The 27,029-nt window shown below is 58.7% G+C and overlaps 2 protein-coding genes across 3 annotated transcripts in view; one reads left to right on the forward strand and one right to left on the reverse strand.

The window, feature by feature from the left end:
- LOC137456033 (sperm surface protein Sp17-like) lies at positions 1-26,048 on the reverse strand. The gene is made up of 6 exons (XM_068167275.1): positions 26,012-26,048; positions 20,283-20,454; positions 19,299-19,357; positions 19,076-19,150; positions 5,791-6,000; positions 1-169 (listed from the first exon to the last, which is right to left on the reverse strand). The coding sequence occupies exons 1-5, from the start codon at positions 26,027-26,029 to the stop codon at positions 5,791-5,793; spliced, it is 534 nt and encodes a 177-aa protein (XP_068023376.1). The 5' UTR covers positions 26,030-26,048; the 3' UTR covers positions 1-169.
- Positions 20,762-27,029, forward strand: part of SIAE (sialic acid acetylesterase) — a 13,258-nt gene continuing 6,990 nt past the window's right edge. The window contains exons 1-2 of one of the 2 annotated variants that reach the window (XM_068167269.1): positions 20,763-20,991; positions 26,824-26,988. In XM_068167269.1, coding sequence (XP_068023370.1) covers positions 20,949-20,991; positions 26,824-26,988 — 208 coding nt within the window. In that variant the 5' untranslated portion in view covers positions 20,763-20,948. Of the gene's footprint in view, positions 20,992-26,823; positions 26,989-27,029 lie in introns of both variants that reach the window. The other variant, XM_068167270.1, reaches the window with a different exon arrangement.

Consider the following 27,029-nt stretch of genomic DNA (forward strand, 5'->3'; position numbering starts at 1 on the left):
CTCTGGCAGGGACCTTTATTGGGGTGGGCAGGGGCTGGGGTCGGGGGGTGGGAGGCCCCGGCGGGGGAGGGGCCCCGGGGGCAGCATGCGGGGGGCAGCGGTGGGGAGAAGCAGAGGGTCCTGGGCCTCGGCGGGCGCCAGCGGAGGTCCGGGGAGCGCCTGGGCAGCCCTGCAAGCAAGGAGAGAGAGTCAGCACTGTGCACCCTGCCTGCAGCCTGCACCCTGCCTGAGCCCTGCCTGTGCCCTGCCCGTGTCTTGCCTGTACCCTGTGACCTCAGGCAGGCTGCAGGGGCACCAAGCTGGGTGGCTGTGTTGAGCTGCTGGAGGGTTGGAGGCTCTGCAGAGGGACCTGGGCAGGCTGCAGGGATGAGCCAAGGCCAAGGGGATGAGGTTCAACAAGGCCAAGGCTGGGTCCTGCCCTTGGCTCACAACCACCCCAGCAAGGCTCCAGGCTGGGGCAGAGGGGCTGCAAAGTGCCCAGCAGGAAAGGCCCTGGGGGTGCTGGGTGGCAGCAGCTGGAGAGGAGCCAGGGGGTGCCCAGCTGGGCAGGAAGGCCACCAGCAGCCTGGCCTGGAGCAGCAATGGTGTGGGCAGCAGGAGCAGGGCAGGGATTGTGCCCCTGGGCGGGGCACTGCTGAGGCCAGCCCTGGAGTGCTGCCTTCAGCTCTGGGCTCCTGGCTGCCAGCAGGAGCTGGAGAGGCTGCAGCAGGGCCAGGGAAGGGCAAGGAAGCTGGGGAAGGGTGTGGAGAAGAGGGCTGGGGAGGAGCAGCTGAGGGAGCTGGGGGTGGTGAGGCTGGAGGAGAGGAGGCTGAGGGAGACCTCCTTGCTCTCTGCAGCTCCCTGCAAGGAGGCTGGAGCCAGGTGGGGCTTGGGCTCTGCTCCCAGGGAACAAGGGACAGGAGAAGAGGCAATGGCCTCAGGCTGCCCCAGGGGAAGTTTAGGTTGGCCAGGAGAAGAAACTTTTTGCCTGAAAGGGTTGTCAAGGCCTGGCACAGGCTGCCCAGGGCAGAGATTGAATCCCCACCCCTGGAGGTGTTGCCAAGGGGCAGAGCTGTGCTGCTGAGGGCCATGGCTCAGCCCCAGCCTTGGGAGGGTTAGGAAAGGGTTGGACTGGATGAGCTTCAAGGTCTCCATCATGTTTCCACCAGTGGAAGAGTTTCTGCCCTCCTGCCCTTTGCCCACAGGAGCTGGAGCCCAGGCTGGCTCTGCTGGCAGCTCCTGGCTCTGCCCTGCCTCTGGGTGCTGGGAGCTCCCCAGCCATGCCTGCAGCTCAGGAGCTCTCCTGGAGCAGAGAGCAATCCTTCTGCAAAGCCACCCTGCAGCCCCTGGCACTTCTGTGGCACTCCATGGAGCTGCAAGAGGAGCAGCTCCAGCACCCAGCTCTGGCTGCAGGAATTTGCCACAGGGGAGGGTTGGGTTGGAGATGAGGAACAACTTCTTTGCTGCAGGAGTGGTCAGGGCCTGGCACAGGCTGCCCAGGGAGGTGGTGGAGCCCTGGAGCTGTTCAAGCAACCTGTGGCCATGGCACCTGGGGCCATGGTGGTCTTGGGCTGACGTTGGACTGGATGAGCTTAGGCAGCTTTTGCAGCCCCAAGAATCCTGATTCTATGACCTGCCTGCACCCTGCCTGCACCCTACTCCTGTCCCCTGCCACCGCACCCCACTCTTGCAGTCTGCACCCTTTGATCCAGCTGCAGTCTGCCTGCACCCTGCCTGCACCCTGCCTGCACTGTGCCTGCACCCTGCCTGCACCCCGCTCCTGCATCTTGCCTGCAACCTGCTCTGGCATCCTGTGCTCTGCCTCCATCCTGTTCCTGCACATTCTTCTTGCATCTTTCACCCTGCTCCTGCACCCTGCTCCTGCACTCTGCTCCTGCACCCTGCTCCTGCACCCTGCTCCTGCACTCTGCTCCTGCACCCTGCTCCTGCACTCTGCTCCTGCACCCTGCTCCTGCACCCTGCTCCTGCATTCTGCTCCTGCACCCTGCTCCTGCACCCTGCTCCTGCACCCTGCTCCTGCACTCTGCTCCTGCACCCTGCTCCTGCACCCTGCTCCTGCACTCTGCTCCTGCACTCTGCTCCTGCACCCTGCTCCTGCACTCTGCTCCTGCACCCTGCTCCTGCACCCTGCTCCTGCACTCTGCTCCTGCACCCTGCTCCTGCACCCTGCTCCTGCATTCTGCTCCTGCACCCTGCTCCTGCACTCTGCTCCTGCACTCTGCTCCTGCACCCTGCTCCTGCACTCTGCTCCTGCACTCTGCTCCTGCACCCTGCTCCTGCACCCTGCTCCTGCACTCTGCTCCTGCACCCTGCTCCTGCACCCTGCTCCTGCACTCTGCTCCTGCACTCTGCTCCTGCACCCTGCTCCTGCACTCTGCTCCTGCACCCTGCTCCTGCACCCTGCTCCTGCACTCTGCTCCTGCACCCTGCTCCTGCACCCTGCATGCACACTGTGCCCTGCCCATGCTCTGCCTACATCCTGCTGCTGCTATCTGCACCCTGTGCCAACATCCTGTGCTCTTCCTGCACCCTGCTCTTACACCCTGCCTGTACCCTGCTCCTGCACCCTGCTCCTGCACTCTGCCTGCACCCTGCCCCTGCCCTCTTTGCACCCTGCCCACGCCTGCTCCTGCAGCTTGCACCCTCTCTGTGCCCTCCCCCTGCCCACACCCTGCCTGCATCCTGCTCCTGCCCTACTTGCAGCCCACCCACACCCTGCCTGCACCCTCTCCCTGGCCTGCTTCTGCACCCTTGTCTTGCCTCCCACTGCTGCCTGAGCCCTGCCTGCACCTGGGGGGAGGGGGACAGGGCACCCCCCCAGGGTTCAAACCTCAGCAATCTAATGAGGCAGCTCTAACGACCTGCTGGCCCTAATGAGTGGCACAGGCTCTGCACTTGGCAGCTGCTGCCCCACTGCAGCCCCACTGAAGCCCCACTGCAGCCCCAGTGCATCCTCACTGCAGGTCCTGCCTCTCCATTGCATCCCCACTGCCTCCTCAGTTCCTTCCCACTTGATCCCCAATGAATCTACTTCATCCCTACTGCATCTTTACTGGATTCCCACTGCAGCCCCACTGAATCCTCCCTGCATCCTCAGTTCCTTCCCACTGAATCCCCACTGGATCCCCATTGCATCTTCAGTTCTTCCTTGTTGCATCCCAACTTCATCCCCACTGCATCCTCAGTTCCTTCCCAGTGTATTTCCACTGTGCCTCCATTCTGTCCTGCTGTATCCCCACTCTATCCCACTGCATCCTCAGCTACTTCCCACTGCTTCCTCAGTTCATCCCCACTGCATCTTCAATTCCTCCCCTCTGCATCCCCTCTGCACCCTTAGTTCCTTCCCATTGTGTCTTTACTGTATCTCCCCTGTATTCCACTGCATCCTTAATTCCTTCCCACTTCATCCCCACTGCATCCCCATTGCTACCCCACTGTATCCTCAATTCACCCATGATGCATCCCTGATGCATCCTCAATTCCTCCCCACTGCATCCTCAGTTCTTCCCCACTACATCCCCATTACTTCCTCATCCTTGTTGCTTCCCCACTGCACCCTCAGCTCATCCCCACTGCTTCCTCACTGCTTCCCCACTGCACCCTCAGCTCATCCCCACTGCTTCCTCACTGCTTCCCCACTGCACCCTCAGCTCATCCCCACTGCTCCCTCACTGCTTCCCCACTGCACCCTCACTGCATCCCCACTGCTCCCTCACTGCTTCCCCACTGCATCCTCACTGCATCCCCATTACTTCCTCAATTCATCCTTTTTGCATCCCTGCTGCATCCTTAGTTTCTTTGCACTGCATCCTCTGTTCCTTCCCACTGCACCCTCAGCTCATCCCCACTGCATCCTCACTGCTTCCCCACTGCACCCTCAGCTCATCCCCACTGCATCCTCCCTGCTTCCCCACTGCCCTCTCAGCTCATCCCCACTGCATCCTCCCTGCTTCCCCACTGCCCCCTCAGCTCATCCCCACTGCATCCTCACTGCTTCCCCACTGCCCCCTCAGCTCATCCCCACTGCATCCTCACTGCTTCCCCACTGCACCCTCAGCTCATCCCTGCTGCCTCCCCCTTACTTCCTCAATTCATCCTTGTTCCATCCCTGCTGCACCCTCAGCTCATCCCCACTGCTCCCTCACTGCTTCCCCACTGCACCCTCAGCTCATCCCCACTGCTCCCTCACTGCTTCCCCACTGCATCCTCACTGCATCCCCATTACTTCCTCAATTCATCCTTTTTGCATCCCTGCTGCATCCTTAGTTTCTTTGCACTGCATCCTCTGTTCCTTCCCACTGCCCCCTCAGCTCATCCCCACTGCATCCTCCCTGCTTCCCCACTGCCCCCTTAGCTCATCCGCACTGCATCCTCAGCTCATCCCCACTGCATCCTCCCTGCTTCCCCACTGCCCCCTTAGCTCATCCCCACTGCATCCTCAGCTCATCCCCACTGCATTCTCACTGCTTCCCCACTGCCCCCTCAGCTCATCCCTGATGCCTCAACCTTACTTCCTCAATTCATCCTTGTTCCATCCCTGCTGCATCCTTAGTTCCTTTCCACTGCATCCTCGCTGCTTCCCCACTGCACCCTCAGCTCATCCCCACTGCATCCTCACTGCATCCTCACTGCATCCTCACTGCTTCCCCACTGCACCCTCAGCTCATCCCCACTGCATCCTCACTGCATCCTCGCTGCTTCCCCCCTTGCCCCCTCAGCTCATCCCCACTGCATCCTCACTGCATCCTCACTGCATCCTCCCTGTTTCCCCACTGCACCCTCAGCTCATCCCCACTGCATCCTCACTGCATCCTCACTGCATCCTCACTGCATCCTCACTGCATCCTCACTGCTTCCCCACTGCACCCTCAGCTCATCCCCACTGCATCCTCACTGCATCCTCACTGCATCCTCGCTGCTTCCCCCCTTGCTCCCTCAGCTCATCCCCACTGCATCCTCACTGCATCCTCACTGCATCCTCACTGCATCCTCACTGCATCCTCACTGCATCCTCGCTGCTTCCCCCCTTGCTCCCTCAGCTCATCCCCACTGCATCCTCACTGCATCCTCACTGCATCCTCACTGCATCTTCACTGCATCCTCACTGCATCCTCACTGCATCCTCGCTGCTTCCCCCCTTGCTCCCTCAGCTCATCCCCACTGCATCCTCACTGCATCCTCTCTGCTTCCCCCCTTGCCCCCTCAGCTCATCCCCACTGCACGCCCCCTGCCCCCTCATTTCCTTCCTCCCCATCCCCATCCCCACCCCTCCCAGCAGCCACACCGCCCCCAACCCTCCCCAACCCCCATCCCGATCCCGGGTGTGTGTGTGTAGGGGTGGGGGGGATGGAAGGACCTTTCACCCCGGCCGCAACCACAGGGCGCAACCCCCGCCCCGCGCCCCCCACCCCCGGCGGTGCCAACGCTGCCGGGCGGCCTCGGGCCCCGTGGGCGCTCCTTTAAATTTACCTTTTCCTGCCAGGAGACTGTGACACAGGCTTTTAAAAATAGCCTGCGCTGAGGCGAGGCGCTCGGGGTGGTGTTGCTAAGGGAGAAACCGAATCCAAATCTAGGACTTCGCCTCCTTCTTTCCCCCCCCCCCGGCTCACTACTACGGAGCGCTCCCAAAATTAGGGCAGGCAGCCCGCGGGCTTCCACCTCCTGGGATCCAAACCCCTTTCTCCGGCACGGGGAGGGGCGACCCGGCGTGAGGAACGACCCCGTTCGGGGTCGTTCCTCACGCCGGGTCGCCCCCCACCCCGTGCCCAGGGGTGGGATTTGGGGTCCTACCTAATCGCCGTTGCGGAGGTCACCCCCGCGGGTGCTGTTGGCGCACTCGGCGTCCTTGGTTTTCCGATCGATCTCTCCCCCTTTGATCTTCTTGCGAGTCATGTGGCCGCGGAAACTCGCCTGGATCTTGGCCGCCGCCGCGTTGGCGTCGGGGTCGTCCAAAGGGATGTCCAGGATGTCCTCGTCCAGCTTCGTGCAGGCGCCCTCCTGCTGGAAAGGACAAGCAAAAAACCCCCCGCCGCCCCCGGCGGGGGAGGGGGAAGGGGTTAGGGGTGGTGAAAGGGCTGAAGGATGTCCCCCTGGCTGTGGTTGAAGCATTCAAGGAGGGCCTGGGTTAGCTCTCCTCTTGCTGAAGAGGAGAGGTCTTCACCCAGAGCTGGAGGGGGGGGGGGGGTTGAGGAGTATGAGAGGGTCTTCACCTAAAATTGGGGTAAACTGATGAATGTGAGAGGTCTTTGCCCAAAATTGGGGTAAATTGATGAATGTGAGAGGTCTCCAACCAAAATTGAGGTTGATTGATGAATGTGAGAGGTCTTTGCCTAAAATTGGGGTAAATTGATGAATGTGAGAGGTCTTCAACCAAAATTGGGGTTGATCAATGAATGTGAGAGGTCTTCAACCAAAACTGAGGTTGAGTGATGAATGTGAGAGGTCTTTGCCCAGATTTGGGGTTGGTTGGTGAATATGAGAGGTCTTCAACCAAAATTGGGGTTGATCAATGAATGTGAGAGGTCTTCAACCAAAATTGAGGTTGATTGATGAATGTGAGAGGTCTTTGCCTAAAATTTGGGGTTCATTGACGAATATGAGAGGTCTTTGCCCAAAATTGGGTTCATTGATGAATGTGAGAGGTCTTTGCCCAGATTTGGGGTTGGTTGATGAATATGAGAGGTCTTCACCCCAAATTGAGGTTGACTGAGGAATATTAGAAGTCTTCAACCAAAATTTGGGGTTGGTTGGTGAATATGAGAGGTCTTCAACCAAAATTGAGGTTGATTGATGAATGTGAGAGGTCTTTGCCCAGATTTGGGGTTGGTTGATGAATATGAGAGGTCTTCACCCCAAATTGAGGTTGACTGAGGAATATCAGAAGCCTTCAACCAAAATTTGGGGCTGGTTGATGAATGTGAGAGGTCCTTGCCCCAAATTTGGGTTCCTTGGTGAATATGAGAGGTCTTTGCCCAAACTGGAGGTTGCTTGAGGATTATGAGAGGTCTTCAACCAAAATTTTGGGGTTGAATGATGAATGTGAGAGGTCCCTGCCCACAACTGGGCTTCGTTGATGGATGTGAGGAGCCCTCACCAAAAATTGGGGTTGGCTGATGAATGTGAGAGATCTTCACCCAAATTTGGGGTTAATCTATGAATATGAGAGATCTTCACCCAAATCTGGGGTTAATTTATGAATATGAGAGATCTTCACTCAAGATTTGGGTTAGTTGATAAGTACCAGGGAGGTTTAGTTGCTAAAAATGAGGATTCAAGAGAGCTCACTCTCTGCTACAGGGGAAGGTGAGTGGCTAAGTGTTTTGGGGGCTTTCTTCACCAAAGCTGAGGGTTCTGTGCTAAAAAACGAGGACAGCTGGATAGAAATGAAGATTCTTTGCCAAAGCCCAAGGTTCTTTGTTAATGAGGGATGTCTGATAAACACTCAGGGTCTTTCTCTGCCCCAAAGGAGGGTCCTTTGCCCAAATGAGGCTCCTGAGCTAAGAAGAAAAGGTTCTTTGCTACAAAGTGAGGAATCCTTCCTAAACCCCAGGATTATTGGCTAAAAATGAGGGTTCTTTGCTAACTGTTCGAGTACTTTGCTGCAAACTCGGCTCAGCTGGTAAATGAGAGCTCTTCCTCTCCCAGAAATGAGGGTTCCTTGCAAAAAAAAAACCAAGGTTCTTTACTTAAAATCAAAGTTCTTGGCTTAAGACCTGGGGAGCAGTGCTAAAAACGAGAGCTCCTTGCTGAGCATTAGGGTCCCGAGTTCCAAGGGACCCTCGCAGTCAGAGCTCTTCGCTAAAGGTTGGGGTCCTTGGATGAAAGTTGGGGTCCCCTGCTGCCAGTTAGGGCTCTTCCTTTGCTAGAAAGGAGATTTGTTTCCCCCAAACCCAGGTTCTTGGCTAAAACCACTAAAGGGGGGTCCTAAAAATCCTTCGGGGGTCTCCTGGGGCCTTTGGAGCTGAAAGTGCATCGTGGAAGATGTTTCACCCCCTGCTCATCCCTAACTCTGCCCCCCCCCCCCCCAACCCCTTGGCTGCAGGAAACCAGACCCCAGGAACCCAAATCCTGCTCCCTGAGGGGTGGGATAGAGGGAGAGGAGCACCCACAGGAGCAGGGGGTGGGATTTGGGGAGCAGGGCTGGGGTGGGTCATGCCAAGCTGGCTGTGCCTCAGTTTCCCCTTCCCTGGCATCCTGCTGCATCCTCTTGCATCCCTCGTTGGGGCTTCAGACAGAAACAGCAGGAAACTGGGGAAGAGGGAAATGCCAGAGGGGAGGAAAAGGATTGCCCCCAACCCCACCAAATAAAAGGGTAAATCACTGCAGGCCACTGCCCTCCTGCAGCATCCCCCCGGAGCAGGAGGACCTGGTGCTGAAGGCCGGGGGGGGAACCCCACGGGGCTATGGGAACGAGCTGGTGCTGGATGCTCTGCTGCCAACAGCGGTGCGGGGGGGGTGGGGAGGGGGGGGGAGGGGGTATTTGTGAAGTGCAGAGCTGGGGGGCAGGGCTGGGTGTGATGCCTCTCCCATGGGAGCACGCCGTGGCTCCGGGAAGTTGCTTGGGTTGTTTTCCTGGCGGGAAAGGTGAAGGGAGAGAAGGAGCAGCAGCAGCAGGGGCAGCAGAGTGACAGCTCTGAGGTGGAGATGATCCACCCGGGGTGGAGATGTCACAGCCAGGGCTGGAAACTCTGCAGCCAGGGCTGGAAACTCTGCAGCCAGGGCTGGAAATCCTATCTAAGGGGCAGAGAGCCCTATATGCAAAGCAGAAATCCTATAGCCAGGAGAGAAATCCTATAGCCAGGGGAAGGAAATCCTATATGCAGGGGGGGGAAACCTATAGAGGAGGAGGAATATCTTGTATCCAGAGGAGAAACCTTATATCCAGAGGAGAAATCCTATAGCCAAGAGAGAAATTGTATCTCCTGAAGGTGAAAACCTATATCCAGGGCTGGAAATCCTATGGATGGCTGAGGGAAACCTACACACAGGGAAGAAAACCTGTATGCTGGGGGGGGTGGGGTGTATCCTATATCCAGGGGGAAAATCCTGTGTCAAGGCAAGAAAACCTACATGCTGGGGAGAAATCCTACATCAAGAGAGACACAAACCTATATCCAGGGGAGAAATCCTATATCCAAGGGGAGGAAATCCTATACCTAGGAGAGAAATCCAATATTCAGGGGAGAAATCCTACATCCAGGGGGTGGAAACTTACAACCAGGTGGAGGAAACCTATGCAGGGGGACAGATCCCATATCCAGGGGGATAGATCCCACATCCAGGGGGATAGATCCCATATCCAAGGGGATAGATCCCATATCCAGGGGAGAAATCCTGTATTCAGGGGCAGAAATCCTATAGACTTATGGGTGAATCATATATCCAGGAGAGAAATCCTTTATCCAGGGGAGAAATCCTACATCCAACTGGGGGGAAACCTACATCCAGAGGGGCATATCCTATAGGCAGGGGACAAATCCTGCATCCAGGGTGGGGGAAATCTAAATCCAAGGGGAGAAATCCTACATCCAGGGGGAGGAATCCTACAAGCAGAGCATAAAAGCCTGTAACCAGGGGAGAAATCCTAGATCCAGGGGAGGCAAACCCTATATCCAGGGGAGAAATCCTACATCCAGGGGAGGCAAACCCTATATCCAGGGGAGAAATCCTACATCCAGGGGAGGAAAAACCTACATCCAGAGGGAGAAATCCCATATCCAGAGGGAGAAACCCTTTACCCAGGGGATGAAAACTTATATCCAGGAGAGAAATCCTACATCCAGAGGGAGAAATCCTATGAGCAGGGGCTGAAAAGCTGTATCCAGGGAGAAAATCCTACATCCAAGAAAGCTACATCCAGAGGGAGAAATCCTGTGCCCGAGAGGAGAAATCCTATATCCAGAGGGAGGAATCCTATGGGGGGGATCCTGTACCCCAGGGGGATAAATCCTCTCTCCAGGGTGGGTTTTGCCTCTCGGCAGGTGCCCAGGAGGGCAGAGAGGTGCTGCTCCCCCTGCTTTCCCGGCTGAGCAGGAGGGGAAAAGAGGAAAAAGGGGGGAAACGGAGGGGAAAAAGGGGAAAGAAAGGAAAAAAGGGAAGGAAGGGGGGGGGGGGAAAGGGGGTGCAAGGAGCAAAAGAAAGGGGAAGGAAAAGGAGCAAAGGAGGAATAGGCTGCGGTGTGGTGTTGGCTCAGCCCCCGGAGCCGACTGCCGGCCGGGCAGAGAGGAGGCTCGCCCCGCGGAGCGGAGGGCTGGGTGCAGCCCCAGTGCCCCCCAGGTCATCCCTTGATCCGTAAGGATCCCCCAGTCCCATCTGGAAAGTAATTTGGGGGCGGGGGGTGGTGAGAGAAGCAGAGCCCCGCGTCTGGCCGCCGGGCTTGGGGGCACTTCGCCGATGGGATGCTGGCTGCGAACTGGTGTGGAAGGGGAGGGAAAGGGGCTCGGGGGGGATGAGGGGGTGGGATGTGGGTCTGTCGGGGGTGTGTGTGTGGGGGGGATGTCCACAGCAGCGCTTGGGTGAGGGCGGGTTGAGCCTTTCGGGTGCAGCACCCACACCCCCACCCCCTCCATCCCCACCCCGAACCCCCTCCGCCGCCCCCGTACCCAAGCCAAGCAGCGGGGAAGGGGAAACTGAGAAGGCAACGAAGCGACATTGCGGAGGGGTTGCGGGGGGATGGGGGGATGGGAGGGGGGTGCAGGGCAGAAGAAGGGCGAGGGGGCACCTACGTTGCAGCAGTCCATGGTGGGTGGGTGGGCAGCGATGGGCTCGGGGCTGCGGTGGGCTCGGCTCTCCCCGGCAGCTCTCCGGCGCGGGTGGCAAGTTGAGCGGAGCCGCTTGCCTACGTAAGGGCTGCTCCGCCGGGCAGCCTATCGCGGCCCGCAGCCGCCGCTGCCAGCCTGCCGCGGGGGGTGGGCTCTGGGGGGTGGGCTCTGGGGGGTGGGCTCTGGGGGGGGGGCTGCTGGGGGGGGGTGTTAATTTCTTTATTTTTTCCCCTTCTTCCTCTTTTTTAATTGCGGGGGGGCGGGGGGTGGGGGGAGTGGGGGGCGGCAATCTCCTTTCTTTCCTTTCTTTCCCCCTCCTCCCAATTTTCTTCCTGCTGCTTTGCCTGAGCTCTAGGAGCCGGCAGCTGGCACTGGAGTTTGGGAGAGCTGGGGGACAGCAGGTGGCTAAATCTGGAAGAGGGCTTCGTGGGGACCAAGGCTGATGCCTTCTCATCTTGGGGGAGCAGAAGGGTCTTCATTTGGGAGGACAAAAGGGGTAGTCTGGGGCACTTCAGGTGGCAAAGAGGCATTTGGGGGGAGCAAAAGAACCATTTGGGGCCAAAGAGGTAATGTGGGGGGCAAGGAGGTAATTCGAGGGGCAAAGAGGAGTTTGGGGGAGCAAAGGGGCATTTGTTGGGGGTAGGGGAGTGCTTGGCATGAAGAGGAGGTGGGGTTGCCCCTGCTTGGGTTTGTTGGCATGGGGAGGGAAAAGCTTTGTGACCTACTTAGGGGCTGGCCCTGAGGGAGGGTGAGGAGAGGGAGAGTGGCAGGAGTGAGGAGGGTGAGGATGAGGATGGCAGGGTGAGGGTGGTGAGGATGAAGATGGCAGGGTGAGGGTGGTGAGGATGAGGGTGGGACATGAGGGTGGTGAAGTGAGGAAGGGGAGAGTGGTGAGAATGAGGGTGGTGAGGATGAGAATGGCAAAGGTAAAGATGAGGAGGGTGAGGATGAGAGTGGTCAGGATGAGGATGAAGAAGGTGGGAATGGTAAGGATGAGGATAAGAAGGAGGAGAGTGGGGAGGGTGAAAATAAGGAGGGTAAGGGTAAGGAGGGTGAGGATGGCAGGTTGAGAGTGGTGAGGATGAGGATAGCGAGGATGAGGGTGAGGATGGTGAGGCTGAAGCTGGTGAGGATGAGAATGGTAAATGTGAGGATGTCGAGGGTGAGGCTGAAGATGGTAAGGGTGGTCAAGGAAGGAGAGTGAGGATGAAGATGGTAAGGAGGGTGCAGTGAGGAAGGTGAGGATGGCAAAGATGAGGGTGGTGAAGATGAGGGTGGCGAGATTGAGGACGGTGAGGGTGAAGATGTCAGGGATGAGGATGGCAAGGATGAAGATGATGAGGATGAGGATGGTGAGGATGGTGAGGATGAGGACAAGGATGAGGATGGGGAAGACAGGTAGGCAGGCAGGGCACTGAGTCCCACCAAGCACCTGCTGCAGCCCAGGAGTGATGTGGGCTCCACACAGAGGAGGGGGCTCCGCCGCGGGGCTCTGGGGGTCCCTTCCCTTCCTGGCCTCCCCAAATCCGGGGCCTTACCAGCCAGACCTGCAGGCCCAGCCCCTGGCAGTGCCACTGACCCTGCTTTCACCTGCCCTCAGCCCGTGCTGAGGCGACTTGGGGAGACCCCCAGGAAATTTGTGGGGACCCCCTGGCGCGGGGGGGGATGCAGCCCCCAGCCCCCCGCCTCGCCTGCCTCGCTCGCCTCTAATCCTGGTTTGGGGGTTGCTAAGCAACCGCAGAAGTCGCCCGTGGGCTCCGCTCGCCGATGCCGGCTCTGGCTGGCCCCCAAAACGTGTCCTGGCCCCCCCAGGGTGGGCCACCAGCACCCCCTGGCTCACCAGCACAGCCAGGCCTTGCTGTGTCTCCTCACCCTGGCTTGGGGGCCTGGTGGCAGTAACCTCTCCCTTTGCCAGCAGCGGCATCACCACCGTCCCCGTGAGCAGCCCTGTCCCATTGGCATCACCGGCCCTGCTCCTGCCACTGTCCCCACTGCCACCAACAGCCCCAGCCCCGGCCCCACCACCTCCAGCACCAGCCCTGCTGCCACCTCCACATCCAGCACCATCCCTGCTTTCATCCCTGTCTCATCCCTGCCACCTCCACCACCATTCCCTCTCCACTTCCACCACTGTCCCTTACCCCATCCCTGTTCTCATCCCTGTCACCATCACTCTCCCAGCCTCCCTGGCCCCATCCCTGCCCTCATTCCCATCACCTCCAGCACCATCCCCATCACTGTTCCTGCCCCCATTCCCATCATGATTCTCAGTCCCCATTCCTGTCCCCATCCTGGTTCCCATCCTTGTCCCCATCCACATCCCCACCCCAGTTTCAACCCCATCATCTCTGTCCTCATCCCTGTTCCCATGCCTCTGCTATCCCCAACCTCAGCCTCATACTCATCCTTGTCCCCACCCCTGTCCTCATCCTCATCACCATTCCTGCCCCCATCCCCACCATCCTCCCTGTCCCCATCTTCATCATCATTGTCTTCCCTGGTCCCACCTCCACCCCTGTTCTCATCCCCATCGAGTCCACTGCCAGCCCTGTCCCCATCCTCCTCCTCATTCTTGTCCCCATGCCATCATCCCCTTCCCTGTCCCTATCCCCATCCTCATCCTCATGATTCCTATCCTCATTCCTGTCTTCATCCCCATCCCCTTCCCTATCCTCATGCTCACCTTCAGCCCCATCATCTCTGTCCCCATTCCTGTCCCTGCCACCATCCTCATCATCACCCTCATCCTTGTCCCCATCTCTGTCCCCTTTCCTATCCTCATCCCTGTCATGATCCACATGCCCATTCCTGTCCCTATTCCCAATTTCAACCCCACCACCTCTGTCCCCATCCTTGTCCCTGCCACCATTCCCACCATCACTCTCATCCCTGTCCCTGTCTCTGTGTTCCTATCTCCATCTCTGCCCCTGAGGCCACTCAGTTGGGGTGCAGGCAGTGGCACCCCCAGCTCTCCAGGGCACCCTGCTCCTTATCCCACTCCATCCCATCCCAGGCACAAGGAGGTCGCCACCCACTTCAACCACTTCAGCCACACTTCACCACCTGATGGGGGTCAGCCACCCTGCCAGCAGCACCCAGCCACCCGGGCTCCCCCCCCAGCAAGATGAGTGCTCCCCGAGCAGCCCTGGATTCCCTGTTGGCACCCAGCTCATCCCACCAGAGCTGCTTTGCCACCACCTCCTCTTCCCACCAGCGCGGCATGAGGGGAGGTGGAAGAAAACTCTGCTCCAGCAAACCTGGCTCCAGCTTCCAGCAGAAGCCTTGGCTGCTGGGCTGGGATTTTTTTAGGCGGGAACAGGATCCCTTTCCCTCATTTTTTACCTCCTCTGGATCCATCCCTGCCTGCTCCAGACAGAGAAGAGAGGATGTCTTGTGGGGAGAGGAGCAGAAAAGCTTTTAGGGCTGACTCCTGCACTCAGGATCTGGGGGAAACACACTGGCAGGATCATCCTGCTGCCACAAATCCCTGAAATGCACAAAACCAGGGAGCTGGGGGATGCAGGGGTGGGCGACACCCCATTTTCCCCAGCGTCACTCAGCCCCCTCCATCTCTAAATCCCGCTCCGGCCGCGTCCCCCCGGTCCTGGCAGAGCCAGCGAGCTCCGGCGGCTCCCTCCGGCTGCGGCTGCGGCTGCGGAGGAGGGATGTGAAATGCCAGAACATTTCTGATCATTAACGGCAGGGTTTGAGCCCGTTCCAGGCTCCACGTTATTCCCAGGAAAACAACCCGATCCGGGCGCAGCGGCGCCGGGGCGATGCTGTTCCAAGCGACTCCAGAAACCCCAAATCCTCATCAAACAGCCTGGATTCGGGAGGGTGCCAGCAGGCACGCGGAGCGCTGGGACCTGTTGGCATCCTCCTGCCGTGGGGGTTTGGGGTGGTGGCAGAAAATCCTTAAAGCCTTGAACAAACAGGGAATTTGGGTGCTGGAAAAGCGCCCTGGGTGGTGTTGGCAGCACAGCGGCAGGCGGCAGGCGGCGAGGCGCTGCCGGGGCTCGGGGGGGGGTCACTTGGCACTGGCCCCGGCGCGGGGTCCCTGCCTGCTTGGGTTTGTTCCCCCAATTCCATCCTTCCTGTTTTTTATTCCCAGGAGAGCCGCCGGCGGGTCCGTGTGCCGTGGGCGAGTGGAGCATATGGCCAGGAAAAAACAGGGACTGGGGCGGGGGGAGAGGGAGGTGAAAGTCAGGGTGAGGATGGGTGAGGGGGTCCAGCCCCCAGGAATGCTGAGCAGTGCTTGGGGCGCAGGTCCCGGCTGGGATGCCACAGCCGCTCCGATGGGAAAATCCCCACTGGGATTGGTTGGGATGGGGCCAGGGGGCTGCAGCGCGCCTGGGGGCGCGGGGGGTAGCCGAGGAGCAATGTCACATCCCGGGGACGTCCTCAACGCTCCGCTTTGCCCCCGGGACGCCGGAGCCGGCACGGCCAGGCCAGAAATAGCGGCGGCGGCAGCTCAGCCTGGCCCCTCACGCCTGCTTTTGGAGGGAAACCCTCCCGGGACTGCTGCTAATAACGGCGAGGCCTCGTTAGTAACGATCCTCATTAACAAATGAGCCCCCTGGGGGTGGGGAAATGAGGTTTGGGGCGGGGGAGTGAGGTGTGGCAGCTCGTTTTGGGTTGGGATGGTTGGGAATGGGGGATGCGGGGTCAGCCCCCTTGGGGGGTGTCCCTTTTACTTCCATAGGGGGGGAGAGAAAGCATTGGATGGGGTAAAACAGGGGCTGATGTTGGGAATAATCAATAACAAAGATCATTTGTAGGGTAATATGCATATAGTTATAGGGAATCATCAGTAACAAAGATAATTTCTAGGGTAATACGTATATTGATAGGCTATAATCAATAATAAAGAGAATTGATGGGGTAATACATCTATATTGATAGGCTATAATCAATAATAAAGAGAACTGATGGGGTAATAAATATATATTGATAGGCTATAATCAGTAATAAAGAGAACTGATGGGGTAATACATCTATATTGATAGGCTATAATCAATAATAAAGAGAATTGATGGGGTAACAAATCTATATTGATAGGCTATAATCAATAATAAAGAGAATTGATGGGGTAATACATCTATATTGATAGGCTATAGTCAATAATAAAGAGAATTTACAGGGTAATACATCTATATTGATAGGCTATAGTCAATAATAAAGAGACTTGATGGGGTAATAAATCTATACTGATAGGCTATAATCAATAGTAAAGAGAATTGATGGGGTAATACATCTATATTGATAGGCTATAATCAATAATAAAGATAATTTACAGGGTAATACATCTATATTGATAGGCTATAGTCAATATTAAAGAGACTTGATGGGACAATACATCTATATTGATAGGCTATAACCAATAATAAAGAGAATTGATGGGGTAATACATCTATATTGATAGGCTATAATCAATAATAAAGAGATTGATGGGGTAATACATCTATATTGATAGGCTATAATCAATAATAAAGATAATTTACAGGGTAATACATCTATATTGATAGGCTATAGTCAATAATAAAGAGACTTGATGGGACAATACATCCATATTGATAGGCTATAATCAATAATAAAGAGAATTAATGGGGTAACAAATCTATATTGATAGGCTATAACCAATAATAAAGAGAATTGATGGGGTAATACATCTATATTGATAGGCTATAATCAATAATAAAGAGAATTGATGGGGTAATACATCTATATTGATAGGCTATAGTCAATAATAAAGAGAATTGATGGGGTAATAAATCTATACTGATAGGCTATAATCAATAATAAAGAGAATTGATGGGGTAAAACATCTATATTGATAGGCTATAGCCAATAATAAAGAGAATTGATGGGGTAATACATCTATATTGATAGGCTATAATCAGTAATAAAGAGAATTGATGGGGTAATACATCTATATTGATAGGCTATAATCAGTAATAAAGAGAATTGATGGGGTAATACATCTATATTGATAGGCTATAATCAGTAATAAAGAGAATTGATGGGGTAATATGTATATATTGATAGGGTATAATCAACAATAAAGAGAATTGATAGGGTAATATGTATATATTGATAGGGTATAATCAATAATAAAGAGAATTGATAGGGTGAATATATAGATTTCAAGGCTGTTTGCCTACAAATGGGGAAGGTATTTAAATGCTGTGTATTGATACATGGATGGATATATAGATCATATCTACATGGGGTGAAACAAAGAGGGTAGGATCAATACCAAAGAGCACTTGCAGGGCAAGAGGGATACACTGAAGGGGTATTTGCCTGCACAAACAATGCATGCATTGATTTTCAATGTATTAATACACATCAGTGTGTGGAGCAGACATTTATGAGGCAAAATTAAGAGGGTGTGGTCAGCCAGGAAGGCAATTTGTGGTGCAAAAACATATCCAATATATCCATATCCAATATATCCATATCCAATATATCCATATCCAATATATCCATATCTATGCCCTGCACAAGTGTTGTATTTCATGCTCTATTTATAGACTGATGATAGCTATGATCTTTAATAGCTATTGTATCTATTCCATGGGTTATTATTCCCTGTTAATATATAGAATAGGTGTTCACAGGGTAAAGTGCAGAGGGTGCAGTCAATGATGAGCAGAATTTACAGGGTAGAAGTTGGTATTTCGAGGGTGTTTGCCTGCAAACAGATAACACAAATCCAGGCTGGGCAGGGACTGGCTGGAAAGCAGCCCTGAGGAGAGGGACTTGGGGCTGCTGGGGGAGGAGAAGCTCACCAGGAGCTCTCAGTCTGCACTTGCAGCCCAGAAAGTCAAGCAGAGCCTGGGCTGCAGCAGAAGTATCATAGCATCATAGTATCATAGTATCAGTCAGGGTTGGAAGGGACTACAAGGATCAGCCAGTCCCAACCCCCCTGCCATGGGCAGGGACACCCCACACTAGATCAGCCTGGCCACAGCCTCAGCCAGCCTGGCCTTAAACACCTCCAGGGACAGGGCCCCAACCACCTCCCTGCACAACCCATTCCAGGGCTTCACCACTCTCATGGGGAAGAACTTCCTCCTCCCCTCCAGCCTCAATCTCCCCACCTCCAGCTTCATTCCATTCCCCCTAGTCCTAGCACTGCCTGAGATCCTGAGCAGTCCCTCCCCAGCCTTCCTGGAGCCCCCTTCAGATCCTGGAAGGCCACAATGAGGTCACCTGGGAGCCTTCTCTTCTCCAGACTGAACAGCCCCAACTCCTTCAGTCTGCCCTCAGTAGCACCTCTAGATCAAGGCCCATAAACCCCAAGCTGCCAGAGCAGCTCAACCAACAGTGGTTTAGTGTGGCCAGCAGGGCAAGGGAGGTGATTCTCCCCCTCTGCTCAGCTCTGGGGAGACCCCACCTGGAGTCCTGCCTCCAGTTCTGGAGCCCCTGTGGCAAGAGGGATCTGGAGGTGCTGGAAGGTGTCCAGAGCAGGGCCAGGAGGATGAGCAGAGGGCTGGAGCACCTCTGGGCTGGGCTTTTCCTGCTTTTCCCTCAGAGGCCAAAGGAGGACGAGGAGAAGGAGGCCAAGGGCAAGGAGGAGCAGCAGGCTGGGCTGGGCTTGAGCACCTCTGCTACGAGGACAGACTGAAGGAGTTGGGGCTGTTCAGTCTGGAGAAGAGAAGGCTCCCAGGTGACCTCATTGTGGCCTTCCAGGATCTGAAGGGGGCTGGGGAGGGACTGCTCAGGATCTCAGGCAGTGCTAGGACTAGGGGGAATGGAATGAAGCTGGAGGTGGGGAGATTGAGGCTGGAGGGGAGGAGGAAGTTCTTCCCCATGAGAGTGGTGAAGCCCTGGAATGGGTTGTGCAGGGAGGTGGTTGAGGCCCCAGCCCTGGAGGTGTTTGCAGCCAGGCTGGCTGAGGCTGTGGCCAGGCTGATCTAGTGTGGGGTGTCCCTGCCCATGGCAGGGGGGTTGGAACTAGATGATCCTTGTGGTCCCTTCCAACCCTGACTGATACTGTGAGACTATGATAACCTAATTAACTTTTATTACTACTGAAGTGTGCTGCACACTGACAGAGGGAAAAGCTCTGCCTGGAGGCTACAGGCAGTGGCTGTGTGTTAAGACAGACAATTCATAGGCCAACAGATACTCATTGGGTCTGTCCCTGGGGCTCTCTCAACATACATCACTGCAGAACCCAGCATGGGACCAGCAGTTCTGTGTGCCAGCACCTACAGGGTGCGATGCTGTGCCCCGGGCAGGCTCTGGGGGTGCTGGTGCTGCCCGCGGCTGCTCTGGGCGCTGCTGGCTGCGGGCACTGTGTCCCTTACCGTGTGAGCTGCCTCGCTGCCTGCCTGCTGCTCCTCCTTGCCCTTGGCCTCCTTCTCCTCGTCCTCCTTTGGCCTCTGAGGGAAAAGCAGGAAAAGCTCAGATCTAGGTGGGGTGGCACAAGGGCAGAGGAGCCGGCGGGGGGCTGCGGGGTGCCAACCCTTTGCCCCAGGTACCCCAAAGTCAGCAGGCACGTGTGCAGGGAGGGTAGGGCAAGTGTCTTACCTGGCACAGAGGCTGCTCCTCCATCGGGGCTCCCTGTGCCACAGGGTCAACTGAGACACCTGGTGAAGAAGGGGAAGGCTTGATGCCATGGGTTGGTGGCATGAGGGAAGGGCAAGGGGTGATGGACACAAGGGACTAGTGAGGTGCCCTGGGTGATGGGCACAGGGGCAGGCCTGACACCATGGGCAATGAGCTCAAGAGGAAGGCCTGAGTCCTGGGAGATGGGCACAGGAGGGTAGCTCTGATGTCCTGGTGATGAACACATAGGACAGGCACGATGCCCTGGGCATCATGGGGCAGGTGGGCGAATGGGCACATGGGGCAAGTGCAATGCCCTGGATGATGGGCACTGGTGAAGGCCTACCTTGTATGATGGGCATATTGGGCAGGGTTAGCCTGCCCCAAGCAATAAGCACAAGGGGCAGGCACAGCATCCTGAGTGATGGGCACACAAGGGAGGTGCAATGCCCTGGGTGATGGGCATATGGGCCAGGCCTGATGCCCTGGATGGTGGGCACACATGGAGCAGACTTGACACCCTGGTGAGAGTACCTATGGAAAAGAGCTGATGCCATGGGCAAAGGGGCACAAGGAGCAGATCTGATGCCATGGGCAAAGGGGCACAAGGAGCAGATCTGATGCCATGGGCAAAGGGGCACAAGGAGCAGAGCTGATGCCATGGGCAAAGGGGCACAAGGAGCAGATCTGATGCCATGGGCCCAAGGGCAGGACTGACGCCATGGGCAAAGGGGCACACGGGCAGGTCTGATGCCCATGGGGTGATGGGCACAAAGGCAAAGCCTGACACGATGGGTGATGGGCACACGGAGCAGGCCTGTGCCCTGACTGGTGGCACACAAGGCAAGCCTGACACCCTGGTGACAGACAGAGGAGGAAGGCCTGGTGCCCTGGGTGATGGGCACATGGGCAGGCAGGATGCCACAGAGGGCGGGCAGGTGGTGCAGGGGGGGCACTGCCACTCACCCTCTCTCTGCTGCAGCAGCTGCTGGAAGTGCTGAGCAGCAAAGGTCACCACGTCGAGGGGCTGTGCCCGCAGCACCTCCAGTGCCAGCCCCTCCAACAGGTTCAGGAAGCCCGGCGGCAGCCGCAGGACCTTGCAGGAGGGGATGGACATGGCCGCCTCGTCCATCTTCCCCTGCAGCAGGCACAACGGGGGGCACTTAACAGCCAGCACCACGCCGCGCCGGGACGCGAACTCGCAGCCCCAGGGGTGGGCGGAGCGCGGCGGGAGGCAGCAGCGCCGCTAGGGGCCGCGGCCCTGTCAGCCCTGCCGCGCCTGCGCACTGCCCCGCCCGCTGCCCCGCCCACTGCGCCTGCGCGGAGCCGGCCGGGCCGGGCCGCTCGGAGCCGTCCTGCACCGCGGCTCCCCGGGGTGCCCTCTGTGCCGCGCTCTCCTCAGTCCCTCCCGGTGCCTTCCGCTCCCAGACACCCCGGCCCCGAGCCCCCGCCCTCAGCCCAGACCCCTTCCGCGGGCCCCGACCCAGCTTCGGCGCCGCCTCTGGTCGGGACGCGGTCGCTTGGCAACGCAGAGCCTGCCCTCGGGGGCGGGGCCTGCTCTCGGGGGCGGGGCCTGGGCTCGGGGGCGGGGCCTGGCCGACACCGGGTGCCCCACGGTGTGACCCCCCCAGGATGGCGGCGTGGGTGCTGCTGGCGCTGGCTCCGGTGGCCGCAGGTAATGTGCTGGGGGGGGCTGGGTCCCTGACCCCAGCCCTGACGGGCACCCTCTGAGCCCTGCCTCGGGGCCCTTGGCGCCCCCCAAGACTTGCTCCAGGGTCCTGGGCACCCCCTCCCGAGAGCTGCTGTGAAGCCCTTGGCCCCCCCGGGAGCTGCTGTGCACCGCTGCAGCCCTGCTCTGAGGCCCTTGGCACCCCCCGTGCTTGTGACAGGCTCTTGGCACTACCAGAGCCCTGCTCGGAGGCCCTTGGCACTCCCCTGACCTCTGCTTTGGTGCCCTTGTTCCCCACCAGGCCTTGCCGGGGGGGTCTGGGCACCCCCGAGACCTTCTCGATGCTCTTGGCAGCGACCCCCGCAGCCCTGCTTCCAGACTTTTCTCGCCCCCCAAGAGCTGTTTGATGCACTCCCAGAGCCCTGCGCTGGGGCCCTTGGCACCCTCCAGGACCCACTGTGAAGCCCTTGGTGTTCCCCCCGGCCCCATCTCAGTACCCTTGGCACCTCTGGAACCCCACTTTGGGGCCCTTTGCCGCCCCTGAGCCCCACTGCCATGCCTGTGGTGCCCCCTCCCAGCCCCACTTTGAGAACACTGGCACCCCCAGCACCCCACTTCCACACTCTGCTCCCCTGAGCCACTCCTCAGTGCCCTTTGCATCCCCCCAGCACCGGTTTGACACTTGCCTCACCCCTCTAAATGCTGCTTTGATGCCCTTGGTACCCCCCACCCCCAATGCTTCACTGCCTTTAGCACCACCCAGAGCCTCACTGCGATGTCCTTGGCCTCTCCCCAGCCCCACTCTGGGGCTCTTTGCAACCCTCTGAGCTCAGCTTTAGGGCTCGTGGCACCCCCTGAGCCCTGCTTTGATGCCCTTTGCACCCCCCCCCCAGTCTTGTTTTGGTCTCTCACCCTTCTGAGGCCCTCCCAGCCCTCTTTGCCGCCTGTTACACTTCACAGGCCCCTCTGATGTCCTCTGCACGCTCCCAGCCCCTTCTCTGACACCCCTTACATCCCCCCAGCCCCTCTTCCTCATGCACTTTACACCCCTCAGCCCCTCCTCAATGCCCTTTGCTTCCCTCCAGTCCCTCTCTGACACTCTGCACCCCCAGAGCCCCTCTTCAAGCCCCTTTGCATCCCCTAGCCCCTCTTGAATGCTCCCACAGCCCCTCCTCAGTGCCCTTTCCACCCCACACCTCTCTCTCCACATCCTTTACACCCTTCCAGTCCCTCTTCAACACCCTTTGCATCCCTCCAGCCTCTCTTTGCCATCCTCCAGCCTCTCTTTGCCATCGTCCAGCCTCTCTTTGCCACCTTCCAGCCTCTCTTTGCCACCTTCCAGCCTCTCTTTGCCACCCTCCAGCCTCTCTTTGCCACCCTCCAGCCTCTCTTTGCCACCCTCCAGCCCCTCTGTGCCACCCTCCAGCCTCTCTTTGCCACCCTCCAGCCTCTCTTTGCATCCCTCCAGCCCTCTTTGCCACCCTCCAGCCTCTCTTTGCCACCTTCCAGCCTCTCTTTGCCACCCTCCAGCCCCTCTGTGCCGCCCTCCAGCCCCTCTGTGCCGCCCTCCAGCCCCTCTGTGCCACCCTCCAGCCCCTCTGTGCCACCCTCCAGCCCCTCTGTGCCACCCTCCAGCCTCTCTTTGCCGCCCTCCAGCCCCTCTGTGCCACCCTCCAGCCCCTCTTTGCCACCCTCCAGCCCCTCTGTGCCACCTTCCAGCCCCTCTGTGCCACCTTCCAGCCCCTCTTTGCACCCTCCAGCCCCTCTTTGCCACCCTCCAGCCCCTCTGTGCCACCCTCCAGCCTCTCTTTGCCGCCCTCCAGCCTCTCTTTGCCACCCTCCAGCCCCTCTTTGCCACCCTCCAGCATCTCTTTGCCACCCTCCAGCCCCTCTTTGCCACCTTCCAGCCCCTCTGTGCCACCCTCCAGCCTTTCTTTGCCACCCTCCAGCCTCTCTTTGCACCCTCCAGCCTCTCTTTGCACCCTCCAGCCCCTCTTTGCCACCCTCCAGCCCCTCTTTGCCGCCCTCCAGCCCCTCTTTGCCACCCTCCAGCCCCTCTGTGCTACCCTCCAGCCCCTCTGTGCCACCCTCCAGCCCCTCTTTGCCACCCTCCAGCCCCTCTGTGCTACCCTCCAGCCTCTCTTTGCCGCCCTCCAGCCCCTCTTTGCCACCCTCCAGCCCCTCTGTGCTACCCTCCAGCCCCTCTGTGCTACCCTCCAGCCCCTCTGTGCCACCCTCCAGCCCCTCTGTGCTACCCTCCAGCCCCTCTGTGCTACCCTCCAGCCCCTCTGTGCCACCCTCCAGCCCCTCTGTGCTACCCTCCAGCCCCTCTTTGCCACCCTCCAGCCCCTCTGTGCCACCCTCCAGCCCCTCTGTGCCACCCTCCAGCCCCTCTTTGCTACCCTCCAGCCCCTCTGTGCCACCCTCCAGCCCCTCTTTGCCACCCTCCAGCCTCTCTTTGCCACCCTCCAGCCCCTCTTTGCCACCCTCCAGCCCCTCTTTGCCACCCTCCAGCCCCTCTTTGCCACCCTCCAGCCTCTCTTTGCTACCCTCCAGCCTCTCTTTGCTACCCTCCAGCCCCTCTTTGCCACCCTCCAGCCTCTCTTTGCCACCTTCCAGCCTCTCTTTGCCACCCTCCAGCCTCTCTTTGCACCCTCCAGCCCCTCTTTGCCGCCCTCCAGCCCCTCTGTGCCACCCTCCAGCTCCTCTTTGCCACCCTCCAGCCTCTCTTTGCACCCTCCAGCCCCTCTGTGCCACCCTCCAGCCCCTCTTTGCCACCCTCCAGCCCCTCTTTGCCACCCTCCAGCCCCTCTGTGCCACCCTCCAGCCTCTCTTTGCCGCCCTCCAGCCTCTCTTTGCCACCCTCCAGCCCCTCTTTGCCACCCTCCAGCATCTCTTTGCCACCCTCCAGCCCCTCTTTGCCACCTTCCAGCCCCTCTGTGCCACCCTCCAGCCTTTCTTTGCCACCCTCCAGCCTCTCTTTGCACCCTCCAGCCTCTCTTTGCACCCTCCAGCCCCTCTTTGCCACCCTCCAGCCCCTCTTTGCCGCCCTCCAGCCCCTCTTTGCCACCCTCCAGCCCCTCTGTGCTACCCTCCAGCCCCTCTGTGCCACCCTCCAGCCCCTCTTTGCCACCCTCCAGCCCCTCTGTGCTACCCTCCAGCCCCTCTTTGCCGCCCTCCAGCCCCTCTTTGCCACCCTCCAGCCCCTCTGTGCTACCCTCCAGCCCCTCTGTGCTACCCTCCAGCCCCTCTGTGCCACCCTCCAGCCCCTCTGTGCTACCCTCCAGCCCCTCTGTGCCACCCTCCAGCCCCTCTTTGCCACCCTCCAGCCCCTCTGTGCTACCCTCCAGCCCCTCTTTGCCACCCTCCAGCCCCTCTTTGCCACCCTCCAGCCCCTCTGTGCCACCCTCCAGCCCCTCTGTGCTACCCTCCAGCCCCTCTGTGCTACCCTCCAGCCCCTCTTTGCCACCCTCCAGCCCCTCTGTGCCACCCTCCAGCCTCTCTTTGCCACCCTCCAGCCTCTCTTTGCTACCCTCCAGCCCCTCTGTGCCACCCTCCAGCCCCTCTGTGCCACCCTCCAGCCCCTCTTTGCTACCCTCCAGCCCCTCTTTGCCACCCTCCAGCCTCTCTTTGCCACCCTCCAGCCCCTCTTTGCCACCCTCCAGCCCCTCTTTGCCACCCTCCAGCCCCTCTTTGCCACCCTCCAGCCTCTCTTTGCTACCCTCCAGCCTCTCTTTGCTACCCTCCAGCCCCTCTTTGCCACCCTCCAGCCCCTCTTTGCACCCTCCAGCCCCTCTTTGCCACCCTCCAGCCCCTCTTTGCCGTCCTCCAGCCTCTCTTTGCCACCCTCCAGCCTCTCTTTGCCACCCTTCAGCCCCTCTTTGCCACCCTCCAGCCTCTCTTTGCCACCCTCCAGCCCCTCTTTGCCACCCTCCAGCCCCTCTTTGCCACCCTCCAGCCCCTCTTTGCACCCTCCAGCCCCTCTTTGCCACCCTCCAGCTCCTCTTTGCCACCCTCCAGCCCCTCTTTGCCACCCTCTAGCTCCTCTTTGCCACCCTCCAGCCCCTCTTTGCCACCCTCCAGCTCCTCTTTGCTACCCTCCAGCCCCTCTTTGCTACCCTCCAGCCCCTCTTTGCCACCCTCCAGCCTCTCTTTGCCACCCTCCAGCCTCTCTTTGCCACCCTCCAGCCTCTCTTTGCCACCCTCCAGCCCCTCTTTGCCACCCTCCAGCCCCTCTTTGCCACTTCCAGCCCCTCTTTGCCACCTCCAGCCCTCTTTGCCATCCTCCAGCCCTCTTTGCCATCCTCCAGCCCCTCTTTGCCACCTCCAGCCCCTCTTTGCCACCTCCAGCCCCTCTTTGCCACCCTCCAGCCTCTCTTTGCAGCCTCCAGCCCCTCTGTGCCACCCTCCAGCCCCTCTGTGCCACCCTCCAGCCCCTCTTTGCCACCCTCCAGCCCCTCTGTGCCACCCTCCAGCCCCTCTGTGCCACCCTCCAGCCTCTCTTTGCACCCTCCAGCCCCTCTGTGCCGCCCTCCAGCCCCTCTTTGCCACCCTCCAGCCCCTCTTTGCCACCCTCCAGCCCCTCTTTGCCACCCTCCAGCCCCTCTTTGCACCCTCCAGCCCCTCTTTGCCACCCTCCAGCCCCTCTTTGCCACCCTCTAGCTCCTCTTTGCCACCCTCCAGCCCCTCTTTGCCACCCTCCAGCTCCTCTTTGCTACCCTCCAGCCCCTCTTTGCTACCCTCCAGCCCCTCTTTGCCACCCTCCAGCCCCTCTTTGCCACCCTCCAGCCTCTCTTTGCCACCCTCCAGCCCCTCTTTGCCACCCTCCAGCCTCTCTGTGCCACCCTCCAGCCTCTCTTTGCACCCTCCAGCCCCTCTGTGCCACCCTGTACACGGCTCCAGCCGCTTGTTGACAATCCTCAGCCCCTCTCTGTCACCCTTAGCACCCCCAGAGCCCCTCTTCAACACCCTCCCAGCCCCTCCTGCCCCCCCTGCAGGGCGCTGCCGCCGTGGGCCGGTGCTTTACGTAAGGTGGGAGCCGCATGTGGCTCCCCAGCAGCCTCTCCTCCCTCTCCTCTCTCTCTCCTCTCCTCGGGTCCCTCCTCCCAGCTGCTTTTTATAGCCTGCAGGCTCTTCCCCGGCGTCTCAGGTTTGGTGTGGTGTTTTTTTCCCCTCTTCTCTTCTCTCCTCCGACTCAGTGTTTTATGTAACTCATCCTCCCCGGAGCCTTGCTGCATGGGGTGGTGGGACAGGAGCTGAGCCTGAGCTCAGAGGCTCCTTTCCCCCTTTAAATCCAGCCTGGGATGAGCTGTGGAGGATCCTTACAACAGGGATCATCACCTGAATCACCTCCCCCTGCCCTGCAGCCCCTGCCCTGACCCCCTTCCGAGCATGGTTTGATTCCCACAGCCCCACAGTGAGGCTTTTTGGAGGTGCCAGGGCTGAGCTCTCTGCTTCCTTCCCTGCTGAAGGCCTCCTGCCTGATGGTTCCCATCCCACTGCTCACCAAACTCGGTTTGCAAGGGGGAGAAATAGGTCACAGCCGACTGCTTGCAGGGCTGGGCTGGCAGGGAGGGTCCCCTCCCATTACTGGAAGAATTGTAACCAGAATCTGTGCCCAAACTCCCTCTGGCACAGGCTGCTGGGCTTTGGGCTGGGCTCCCCTGGGCACCTCAACTCCTGCCCCAGCCTCAGCTCTGAGGAGCTTTTAAAGCAGGACTGGAGGAGGCTGGAAGTGGAAGCAGGACCTGAAGCCCTCTGCATGGAAGAGGGAGTTGGGAGGATTTCTCTCCTTGCTCTGTGCCCCTTGGAGCTGCCATTTGTGCTGTGTGATGCCAGGGGCAGTGCTGAGCTTCGCCTCCTACTACGGTGACCACATGGTGCTGCAGCAGGCGCCGGCCGGCGCCGTGGTGTGGGGCTACGGCGAGCCGGGGGCCACGCTGAGCCTGGCTCTCTCCAGGGACGCTGGCATCGTCGTCATGAAGAAGCTGGTGACAGTTAAAGGTCAGTCTGGGCCCCCCACCAAAGCTGGTGACAGTTAAAGG

This window comes from Melanerpes formicivorus, unplaced genomic scaffold, assembly GCF_026170545.1.
Source record: "Melanerpes formicivorus ecotype bairdi unplaced genomic scaffold, bMelFor1.0.p_v2 SCAF_114, whole genome shotgun sequence".
NCBI lineage: Eukaryota > Metazoa > Chordata > Aves > Piciformes > Picidae > Melanerpes > Melanerpes formicivorus.

Coding starts and splice junctions, on each gene's coding strand:
- LOC137456033 (XM_068167275.1), bottom strand. Junction 19,151..19,298: donor AGGAGCAGCCTCTGTGCCAG/GTAAGACACTTG, acceptor CTTTTCCCTCAG/AGGCCAAAGGAGGACGAGGA. Junction 6,001..19,075: donor GCAGCGAGGCAGCTCACACG/GTAAGGGACACA, acceptor TGTCCTTTCCAG/CAGGAGGGCGCCTGCACGAA.